The sequence below is a fragment of the Tursiops truncatus genome, chromosome 16 (assembly GCF_011762595.2).
Source record: "Tursiops truncatus isolate mTurTru1 chromosome 16, mTurTru1.mat.Y, whole genome shotgun sequence".
In the NCBI taxonomy this organism is placed as follows: Eukaryota; Metazoa; Chordata; class Mammalia; order Artiodactyla; family Delphinidae; genus Tursiops; species Tursiops truncatus.
Genome location: NC_047049.1, coordinates 73,563,426 through 73,574,917, shown reverse-complemented (window position 1 = coordinate 73,574,917; position 11,492 = coordinate 73,563,426). Strand labels below are relative to the sequence as shown.

General features: G+C 53.3%; 1 protein-coding gene across 1 annotated transcript; it reads left to right on the top strand.

Annotated features, from left to right (window-relative positions):
• Positions 1-1,664: 1,664 nt before the first annotated feature.
• LOC141276716 (uncharacterized) lies at positions 1,665-10,271 on the top strand. The gene is made up of 5 exons (XM_073793695.1): positions 1,665-1,707; positions 2,164-3,376; positions 3,966-4,072; positions 5,023-5,236; positions 9,750-10,271. Exons 2-5 carry the CDS (start codon positions 3,158-3,160, stop codon positions 10,269-10,271), a joined length of 1,062 nt encoding a protein of 353 aa, XP_073649796.1. The 5' UTR covers positions 1,665-1,707; positions 2,164-3,157.
• The last annotated feature ends 1,221 nt before the right edge of the window (positions 10,272-11,492 follow it).

Below are 11,492 nucleotides of genomic sequence, written 5' to 3'. Positions count from 1 at the left end.
GAGGGAGATGCAGAGAGGTGAGGGATGCATTTTGAAGTTGGGATCCAGGGAAGGGGACGAGTTGATTGCATGTGGGGGTGAGGAGCAAAGAGGGAGCAGACAGCGGCCCAAGGTTCTGGTTTGAGCAGGTGGGGAAATGGAGCTACATGGATGTTGGGGGAGGGATGGGAAGAGAGGTCCAGAAGGCAGACACTTCTGGGGCTTCCCTGGTGGTGCAGTGGTTGAGAGTCCGCCCACCGATGCAGGGGACACGGGTTCGTGCCCCGGTCCGGGAAGATCCCACATGCCGCGGAGCGGCTGGGCCCGTGAGCCATGGCCGCTGAGCCTGCGCGTCCGGAGCCTGTGCTCCACAACGGGAGAGGCCACAACAGTGAGAGGCCCGTGTACTGCAAAAAAAAAAAAAAAATGTTAGACACTTCTGAGGTTAGATCAACTCTGATCTACTTTCCAATGAAGTCACTGCTTACCAGGAGGTTTCAAGTGAGGGTGAGGATACTCTTACCCCAGCTGATTAAACGTCACCTTGTTCCTGGTAAAGTTGACTCTGTTTATACTGGGGTTGGACCTCTATAACATGTTCCAGCCAGCCTCAGTATTGAGGAGAGGCATTTAAGGACAGGAACAGAAAGGCAGAAGCAAATGAGACTGTCATGTCTGTGTGCTGATGGCAGCCCGTCATCTGCCAGTCTGTCCCTGGGCCACTGTGAGTCCAGCCGGAGAAGCCGAGCTTGTCAGGCTGTGAGCCCCATGAAGGCAGCGGTCTCACTGCGGCCAGCACAGTGGTTGTGAGTGTGGACAGTGGAGCCAGACTGTGTGAGTCTGTCATCCCAGCTCCTGCTACCTGTCTAGCTTGTGTCACTGTGTCCTAATGTCCTGGGTCAAGGCTGGAACACTTCTCATCAGATTTGCTTTGGAAATTAGAAGCCCTAAGATCTTAGGAAGCTCTTACCCATCCCTCCCTATGGGGGCGGTTTTCTTCTGGGCTCCCAGAGTGAGCACTGGCGTCATACACACACACAAACATTCACAAACACATACATGTGCACAGTGACATTAAATAAGGATGACAGAACGGGATCAGAAGACGAACAGACATGGGGGAGGTAATGCGAGGAAGGAAAGAAAGGTTGGATGCAGGACCTACATGTGACACGACTCCCACACTTTTTTTTTTTTCCCCCACACTTTTTAGATCTTATCCCAACTATGCCTGAGGACATCCCTCAAAATACATGCTAGAATAACTCCTACTGTGCAGGTGGGGAGACAGGCCTTGAGAGACACAGTGACTTATCCAAGATGGAGAACAGGTAAAATGGGGAATTGAGTCTGGAACCCAGGTCTGCCTCCTCAGAGCTGCGCACAGACCCTCCCCGGGAGCGGTGGAGAGGGCTGTGAGGTGTGACTGTGTGAGACATGGGGTTGCGTGGAGAAGGGGTGAGCCGTCGGCAGCCCAGAGGGCTGTGTGTAGCGGTGTTGTCTGAGGAGGGGATTCAAGTAAGGGGCCCCCAGGAAGTGAAGTCACCTCCTTGGCAACAGACCCCAACAGAACTCTGAGCCCCGGGAGCCGGGCACACACGTTCTAGCGACAGCCCCACAGCCGGCTCACTTGGCTGGAGACGCTTCACAGAGACGGATGTTCTCCTGCTGTCTCCTGACTTCCCAGGGCTTCTGCTTCAGGAAACCCCTGAGTGGGAGGTTTCTCAGGTGCGTTAGGCGGTTCAATGCTTAACCTGGACGACTCTGGTCCTTTACCAGGAGGTCCCTAAGGGAACACGAGGTGGCCTAGAGCAGGCCAGTCCAGGCCCGGCCGCGTCTGGGAGCCCTCCCCGGGCAGCCTCACGTCCCCGCATCTCCATGTGGGGCGAAGGGGGACTTGAGGGGAGGTTTCCCCTCTGGGCAGGAACGGGTGGATGGGAACTTGGTCAGCTGGTGGTCCCGTCATGATCGCACTCAAGCACAAGGGTGAGAGAGGATTCCTGGGGTGCCTCTTATCTGTGCCAGTGTGGATCCAAGGCCCTCAGGTTGTCATCATTTTTCCCTTCTTGGAGGAGGTCTGTGCAGAGAGTGGTGTGCGTGTGTCTGCAGTGGACATGGCTGGTGGGTCTGAGGGGCAGCGCAGGCGGCAGGCAGGGCTCTGAGGCTTCACAGGGCTCCACACAGGAGATCGTACAGGAGCCGGTCCATGGCGCCCCCTGCTCCATCTCCCTGCAGGAGGGGCAGGAGCCCCACACCAGCAACAGAGCCCAGGGCAGGCTCAGGGTGAGTGCCAGCGAGGAGGAGACTGCACACCCAGGAAGCCCCAGAGCCGCCCTGCCCCTCCCCTGGGTCCCTCCTGGCGTCCTGCTCCCAAAGGAATCTGGGACCCCATCTCCTCTCCCGCCCGCCCTCACGGCCCAGGCCCTGCCCGGTCCAGCTATAAAGTCACTATCCACATATATGTGGGAATCTCAGAGAGAGACTTTCATAGGATTCCACTTCACTTTTTTTTAATTTATTTATTTTTGGTTGCGGTGGGTCTTTGCTGCTGCGCGCGGGCTTTCTCTAGTTGCAGAGAGCAGGGGCTACTCTTCGTTGCAGTGCTCGCGGGCTCTAGAGCACAGGCTCAGTAGTTGTGGCTCGCGGGCTCTAGGGCACAGGCTCAGTAGCTGTGGCACACGGGCTTAGTTGCTCCGCAGCATGTGGGATCTTCCCGGACCAGGGCTCGAACCCGTGTCCCCTGCATTGGCAGGCGGATTCTTAACCACTGCGCCACCAGGGAAGCCCCCACTTAATGTTAAGTCAACTTTGTTTCTGCATTTTTCTACAGATTTTCCTCTTTTAACTCCATCCTCAGGTGTCCATGTTGGCCTGACTAACCTGATCCCTCCTGCCCCAGGGAGACTCTGTGTTCTCATCCCCAGAATGGGATGTTTTGATGACAATCACAGGGATGATGCAGTTAATACAGGGGGAGCTGTCAATACTGTGCTACAAACTGCCCTGAGATAGTAACACATGTAACCATCGCCCACCGCCAATTCACTTGTGAAGCCAGAACCTTTATTCTGCTGAGGGCACTCCTGTCCCACCTCTTGCCTCGAGTCCCTGAGGCTTGGGGATTCGGTCTCAGCTCCAGCCCCAGCCCTCCTGGTGTCCTTGACGCTGCCTCTGACTCATGTCCCTGCTCTGTTCCACCCCAGGGGGAAAACGTGTCCACAGGGGACAGGAATTGGACCTGCATGGTGTGGAGCGTCCAGGCAGGCAGGCTGGAGAAGCTGGTGGGAAACCTGGTGCCTGCCCTCCTGGGCGGGGCCCCCTCCGACCTCCCCACATTCCTGGGCACCTACAGGGCTTTCCCTACCACCCAGCAGATGCTGGAGCTTCTCTTCACAAGGTGAGCACTCTGCTCCTTATGGGACATTGGTGACTCGGCCACCTTCTAGCTGTGACATGTGGGAATGTCACTCCACCTCTCTGAGCCTCAGCTGGCCCCTCTGCACACTAGGGTAAAGAGAGGACCAGCCCCCTACGGTGACTGTAGAGACCAGAGGGTCCTTCACGGAAAGTGCTTTCTGGGGACCTGGCCTGTGGAAAGGTCTGCTGGAGAGGCCGTGGTTGTGCTAATTCATCATGTCCCTCCTCCCCACGAGGAAGCCTCTGCCTCAGTTGTCACTGTGCCTCTCACCTTGGGATGAACTCTTTTCCCAGTTGAATGGTGATGGGTGATTCCATTAGGGGTGCCCTGTCCTGGGTGGGTGAGAGCAAGTGTTCCTGGGAGTGGGCAGTGGGGCCCCAGGCCACTCAGATGTGTGCGATGGGGCTGGAGGGGCTCATTCATTCTTCACATATAGAGGAAGGCCCACTAGGTGCAGGCGCTTTTCTAGGAACACCCATCATTTAACGCATCGAGCAGACAGCAGTCCTGCCCTCCAGGGCTTCCGTTCTACCGGGGGTCACACTGTCACACTAGGCATCACATCCAGGTGTGTCCTCAGGACAGTCCCTGTGACGCCTTCCTGGCCTCCTCTGGTTATGGATGCATCCTCCCTTACTCTGATGAGGACGGTGGACCCCTGCACCAGCTGAAAATGTGAGTGGGCTTTGATTCAAGAGGGAGGGACTCCCTTCTCCAAAGAAGATGCATGGAGATGTGGGGTCTGTAGATGGGCAGGGCTGGCAGAACCCTGGATCCCACTCATCTGATGGTTCGTGCTGAGGGCGGAGGTCTGAGGGCTTCTCCTGGAAAAGAGGAAAGGAGTCCAAGAGAGCTGCGGACGGGGCCGGGGTGCCGCTAGGAGCATCCGGGAGGTCAGAGGTCAGAGGTCAGAGGACCCTAAGAGAGTCCACACCCGTCCCCTCTCCATCCCAGCCCTGCCTCCACCCCCCATTCTGGGACCCAGAACACAAGGTGTGGAGAGCATCCTGGTCACTGTCTGGTGGATCCTCACCAGTGGGTGCTCAGCTGGTGCTCGGGGACCCAGTGACACGCAGGGGGCAGCTGACCCCGCCCTGTGGGAGATGAGTGTCAGTAGCAGGAGGAGAGCCAGGGCTCCGAGAGGATGAGGCAGCATGTGGGTGCAGGAGGTAAATCTGAGGTGTTAGGAGGCCCGCAGGAAGCCTGGACCGGAAGATAGAGCCTGTGTGTTCCCTCCTGGGTCAGATATTCGTGGAGCACTTACTGTGTTCCCGAGAGGGCAGGACCAGAGCAGACACCCTGCCTGTCCTCACAGAGGTGACATCCAGTGGGGAGGGGCCGGAAGAGGGACAGAGCAGTGTGTCAGGCTTCCCTGAAGAAGTGGAGAGGTGGACACACCGTGGATCAAGGGCTGTCACTTCTGCAGGCTCGTTGCCAGCCCCTCCTCTGTGTCCAGGTCCCCTCTGCCAAGTCTGCCAGGTTAGATGGTACGTGGAGTAGAACTGGCCTCTGGATGGGCAGAAGCAGAAGGCTCAGAGGCTCAGGTCCCCGCAGGGCTCTCCTGGGGGCGCAGTGCGGAAGGAAGGCCAGACCTCTGACTCTGCTGCCCACCTGACTCCCCCCAGGGCCGTGTCCTCCATGCTGGGCACCTGGCTGCACCATTACCCTGAGCATTTCCACCAGCCCCCAGAATTTCCCCGCCTGAAGATGCTTCTGGCTTACACAGAGCTCAGCATGCCTGGCTCAGACCTGGAGCAGCAAGCCCGCCTTCTCCTGGCACAGCTGGAGTACCTGGAGCCCCCTGAGGCAGAGGGTGATGGTGAGGGGGACTCAGGGTGGGTGAAGGGGGGCAAGTGGGGAGGGGAAGGGGTGGAGCCACACGGAACAGAGCTTCCCGAGGCTGGAACTGGGCCAGGAGCAATGAGGAGACTCAGATCACTGTTCCCCTGGACTGCAGTCTGGGAAGCCTTCCTGGGGGTGGCATCTTGGACTGAGACTTCATTGATTGGCAGTGAGAAGTTTCCTGTCTTTGGGAGGCACATGGAAAAGCAGTCCTATTGATGATATTTTCTAGTCTTGGGTCTATAGCACCAGCTCCAGAAGAAGCTCTGGGAACTTCTGCAGAACTAGAGCCAGCTACACCTTTACTGCCTGCTACAGCTCCAGAGTCAGAGCAAGTCCATTTTTAATATGATTTTTTATGATATTTACTAAATTGTTTAATCTAGATATAAAGTTCACTCAAAATAAAATTTAATAGTTTGATTTTTTTAACTTGCACATGTAAATGGCAGTAAGTACAGTCACAATGTTACATAACCCCCCTCTAACATCTCTTCCAGAATATTTGCATCCTTTTTGTCCCTGAATAATATTCCATTCTGAGAACACACCGCATTGGGTTGTCCTTTCATCTGCTGGTGGACATTATGAATGTTTTCACCTTTAGGCTCTTGTGAATAGTGGTGCTCTGAATACTTGTGTACCAGCATTTGAATGTCTGTATTCACTTCTTTGGGGTATTGATGTAAGAGTGGAATTTTGGGGTTGACTGAAAACTGTATGCTTGTCCTTTGAAGACCTGCTGAAGTGTTACATACGGTGATTGTACCATTTGACAATCCCCCAGAATTATTTAGGTGTACAATTTCCATGCTTCATTTATGTTGCAATTTCCTCTCTCTCTCTCTCTCTCTCCCTCCCTCTCCCCGCCCCCCTTTCCCTTCCACCTGGTCTTTCACCCTGGGGAAGAAGTCTATATGTTATGAGATGCTAACTGAAGAGGTCCCCATGGCCTGGCACCGAGGGAGACCAGCAGACAGAGGAGCACCTGGGTCCTGACTCGAGTCCACAGCCCCAAACCCCTGGGAGACACTGGCAGAGGCCTCCAGCTGAGTCCTGTTCAATTCCTGGCCTACAGATAGCGTGAGATAATGTTTGTTGCTTAAGCCACTAAGAGTGGCTAATGCTGTCGCACACAGTGGATCACTCACACGGCCATCAAGCACCAGGCCCTGGCCCTGCCCTCCCTACTGTCCCCTACTGTCCTCCCAAGCTCCCACCAGCCACACTGGCCCCCTTCTGACTCCCTCTCTGGCCAAACACATTCAGCTTCTATGTTTCGTGCCTTCTTCTAGGCTAATTGTCCCCAGATGTGTGCAGGGCTGACTCCGTCTCACTGCTGGGAACAGACATGTCACCTCAATGCAGCCTTTCCAGATCCCCTCACCTAGTGGACCCCAGGACCCCGTTGTGGCACCCTGCTGTTTTTCGATATAGAACTTGCTGTTTTCTTTCTTTTGTTTCTGTATTCTTGGTTTTGTCTATTTTCGCTTCCAGACTGTGAGCTGCTAGAGGGCAGGGACCCTGGTGGTTCCTTTCATCATGGCCCCCATTTGAGGGCTCAGGGCACAGCTGGTGAATGAGTAGATAAGAGGCTCCATCCTGCCACTGACAAGCTCAGATGTTAGAGATGGATGCTAATAAGAGGAGGTACAGGCCAGGTCAGGGGCAGGGGAATGTTCAGGAGTCCAGGGGACACTCTCCTGGCCCCAGTTGCTCCAGTAGAGCACACTGGACACATCATTCCCCCTGATGGGAACCACCCATACTATACACCAAGCAGGGAAGCCACAGCACAAAACATACCTTTGTTTCAGAGACTTCAGGACATCAACTTTCCTTGGGCCCCAGGGGGGCAATGTGACAGGACCCATAGGAACCAGGGGCTTTGAGAGTGACCTTGGAAGCTTCCCTCAACCTTCTCTTGTCCACATTGGCCCTGGGGTGTCCAGTGCCCTTACAAGGACTCCTCAGTACAGCCAGTGCAGTGGATCTGGCCCCAATTCCAAATGAGGCCCCTGATGGTCCAGCACGGTGGTCTTTGCTTCAGTCCAAGGAAGAATGATCCAGGTTTCTGTCATTGTCTTTCTTCTTTTACATTTGTCACCGCCTCAGTGTCCCCCCTTCCCCTGACCCCATGTCCTATTGTTCCTTTCTCTGATGTTAGTGTGAGTGTCAGTGTACACTTGTGTGGACTTCCACAGAAATCTACTCCACATGGGTGGGGGCGTACTGGGGTCCTAGGAGCTCTAATTCCAAAGCAAGCCCCGTGGGAGGGGGCAGCCCTAGCCTAGGAGGTCCAAACTCTCCCTTATTCTCAGGACTCTGCCCCTGCCCAGTGCCCTGGATTTTCCCTGCCCCTCACTGGACCTCAGTTTTCCAATTGTACAATGATGGCTTAAACAAGGAGCTTCCAAACCCTGCACACAGTCTACCCAGCCTTCCACATCCCTGGATGTGGTATGTCTGGGAGACATGAGCACCCTCAGGCCTCCCTCACAGGTTTTGGGCACCCCAGTGGCTCTGTGGGCCCCTCTGCCCTGCAGCTAGGAAGGGGTTTCAGCCTCAACTAAGCTTGTGCACTAAGGGACAATGGACAGTTCCCCAAGAACTGATGAGGCCTTTTAAGTAATAGAAGATGACATGGATGTAGACCAGGCCAAAGAATGGGATCTTCAGAATATACGGGCCATCTTCACCCCTGCATCTTCCATGGTACATACGAGGAGGTTTCTCTGAGATGGGGACTGTGGTGTCAAAGTTCACACAGTGTTTCAGTGCAAAACCAATAGTTCTCTTGATATTAGATTTCCATAATATAACAGAAAACCCAAACAATACAGGTTCAGACAAGAGGGAGACTTTTTCCTCTCTCATGTAAAAAGATTTATGAACTTGGACAGTCCTTCCTGACCCTCAACTGCACAGCACTGTAGTCAGCCATCATTTGTCTTTCTGTCCCATCATCTTTTAGCTAGTGTCAATCCTGAAGGCTGTCTCCTGGCCCAAAATGGCTGCTGGAGCACCAGCCTGGGCCAGACATCATATTCATTTTTGAGGCAGGAGGGAGCAAAGATGAAGGACCAAAGTGTCCACACAGCTATCTCTGCCTATCTAAGCAATCCCATAAGTTCCACATAATCGTTCTGTTCAGGTGTGATTTGCTTAAAGTTTGCTTGGCCACTCTGTGCTGCAAGAGAGGTTAGGAATTAGAGCATTAAAATTGGTGAACTACTGGGGCTTCCCTGGCAGTCCAGTGGTTAAGACTTTGCCTTCCAATGCAGAGGGTGCTAGTTCGATCCCTGGTTGGGGAGCTAAGATCCCATAATGCCTTGCAGCCAAAAAACCAAAACATAAAACAGGAGCAATATTGTAACGAATTCAATGAAGACTTTTTAAAAATGGTCCACATCAAAAATATCTTTTAAAAAAATTGGTGAACTACTGTCCTCAATAAAACTGCGTTTGTCTTCCTAAGGAAAAAAAAGAATGAAAACTGCATGGTGATGACCCGTGCTCTTTTCCTACACTAATCACCAGGATGAAGAGTTCAAGATTGAATGTTTGTCAAATGAATTGTTTGTTAATTTCCGCGGCACAGTCTCTCCTTGGCGTTTTTTCATTCCTAGAGGAATTGGAGGTGTGGTTTGTAACTAGGATATTCAAGTGGGAAACGTTCTTTCAGTTCCTAGGCAAGCAACTGGGAACAGTTTGTTATCTTTCATCTGCCTGTACCTTGGAATCCGCTGAGAGAAAATCCTTTTCCATTCTCTAATGAAGAGGACAGACGAGGAGGGTGGGGTCTTTGGGGGAGGCAGCATGTTCAAAAAGCTGGATGAAAATTGAGTATCTGTCTTCAAAGAAAAAGAAAAAGAATCTCTGTGATCAAGGTAGTAGACCTAATGGACCCTTACATTTTCACCCTACCGACCATGGGCCTCATGGTGATTATTAGTAAACGTGATGCACGCTAAATAAAACTCCACGTGGCACAATGTATTATTGACTGAAAACTGATGGAAGGAAAGTAGAATTTTGAAAACATTTGATTCCTGTTAACTTGACTCAGGTCGGTTGACAGCGGATAAATTATGGTCACTGAAGAAATCTTACAAAGGCAGCATCTATAGTCAGCAAATTATGATTTGGACAAGAAAACGTGTCATTTATTTTTTAAAAATCGATTTCAAGTAAAACACTTTCAGGAAATTAAAAATAGACACGGGTATGCAGACCGGGTGTCCTGAGGCCTGGAAGCGCCCCGCCCCGCCCCGCCCCGCCCCTCCTCGCCCCGCCCCGCCCCGCCCCGCCCCGCCCCGCCCCCTCCCTCCCGAGGAGAGTGCGCAGGCGTGAGTGGAGGCAGGTGAGAGGGCTGTGCCGCTGCGAAGCTGGGGCTCCTGAAGACCCGCGTCCTGAGGAAAGGGAAGTTGGAGACCGAGTCGGTCCCCACACTGTGACTCTCCCGGCGGCGGAGCCGCGCAGAGACGAGTAAGTGCCGCTCCACCCGCAGCACCTCACCGCGCGCCTCCCGGCCGCCGCCCCCCGCCTGCCCAACAGCCAGGGGCCCGACCCCTCCGGGCCCGACCCCTCCAGCCCCGAGGGGCGCGAGCCTCCCTCGCTCCTCGGCTCCGGGGACGCCGCCACCGGCCGCAGGGTGAGGACGGGGCCACGAAGGCGGCCGTTCAGCGGTGGGCGCCTCGGGCGCTTGCAGCCCTCCCTCCTCGGCGCCCCTCGGGCCTCCTCGCGGCGGGGCTGTCCCCACGCGCCCGGCGGGGGGCTGACCTCTGGGTCTGCGGACGCCGGACTCGGCCCCGTCGCCGCGGGCTCGCGGGGCCTGGACGGGGAGGCGGCGCAGAGGAGCCCGAAGACGGGGCCGCGGGGCGGGCGTCTCGGGCACGGTGGGTCCGGAGGGGTGCAGGGACCTCTGCGCTCGGGATGCGCGCGGGTGATGGGCGCGCGCGCAGCTCGGGGATCCTGGACCCCCGGCCGCCAGGAGCGGTGTTCATACGGGGGCCTCTGTGCCCTTTCCTGAAGCCCTCAGGAGGGTCAGCTCCAAAAGGCTGAAGGTTCGCTTTCAGCGTTTTCACCCTTGATTAACTGAAATGACTCGTAACTGACTCGCAGAGCGCTCTCTGGAGGGTGTGTGAAATAGTAACATCTAACCAAAGTTTGAAATAAGGAAATTCTGTGCTTTTTATATTTTTGCGTATGGAGGGCTTTTTGAACGGTTTATGTTTTTCTTGTTTGTGTTACTCTTTTCCAGCAACAGGTTGTTGCGAAGCAGCGTTACTCTAAGTTAAATGAGCGTTTAAAATTTCATGTTTGAGTAGTTATCATAGGCGCTCAAATATTTGAAAATTCTCGCTACTATCGGGCTTGGTTGAGTTTTTTTTGTTTTTCTGGGGGTTTTTTGGTAAATTTTGCATGAAGAAAGGAAGACTTCCGAATCAGGGGAAATGTTTATTTCGTGACATTCTGCTGTGCACTATTGCAATTTTGAATGTCTAATCACAGGTAAATCTCAGATTGTCTCCAGCAAGTGTGTATTTTGTTTGAGAATAGTTTGTTGTTTTGTTCTGTGGGTTTTTGTGTGCTATTCTCTAGGTACAAATCTGCCTAGTTAGCAGGGCTCAAATCATCACAGAATGTACTTAAAACTAGTGATTGGTGCAAGAGTATTCCTAGGATAAAGTATAACTTTATATATATAACTCTTATGACATCCCCGCAGTGTAAACATAGGCCACGTCACCTGAGACTACAGCCTTGGCTCAATTAGTAGAAATTAAAACTTTAAGAGAGGAAAAAAAAAAAAAGAAAGGAATGAGGCTTTTTTAAACTCAAGCAGGCACACTGTGAGATCTCCGTGTCTATCTGGATGTATGTATGTCTGTGTGTCCAAGATATGAAATTTTGTCCCTATTTTGTTTTTTAATGTTTGTTTATTTGACTGCAACGGGTCTTCGTTACGGCTTGCGGGATCTTTTAGTTGAGGCATGTGGGATCTAGTTCCTTGACCAGGGATCGAACCCAGGCCCCCTGCATTGGGAGCACAAGGTCTTAACCACTGGACCACCGGGGAAGTCCCTATTTGTGAGTTAACTTTTATAAATGGTGTTGGTAGAGTCCAGCCTCGTTCTTCTGCACGTTCATATCACATTCTCCCAGCACCTTTTGTGGAAAAGACTGTCTTTTCCCCCTGAATAATCTTGCTGTTCTTGTCAAAAATCATTTGACCATATATGTGAGGGTT

Excerpts from the sequence above, each read along its gene's own strand:
- LOC141276716 (XM_073793695.1), top strand. The coding sequence starts at position 3,158 with ATGTCCCTGCTCTGTTCCACCCCAGGGGGAAAACGTGTCCACAGGGGA. Across the intron at positions 3,377-3,965 it reads CTGGAGCTTCTCTTCACAAG|GTGTGTCCTCAGGACAGTCC; the intron begins GTGAGCACTCTG and ends CATCACATCCAG. Across the intron at positions 5,237-9,749 it reads GTGAGGGGGACTCAGGGTGG|CACCTCACCGCGCGCCTCCC; the intron begins GTGAAGGGGGGC and ends CTCCACCCGCAG.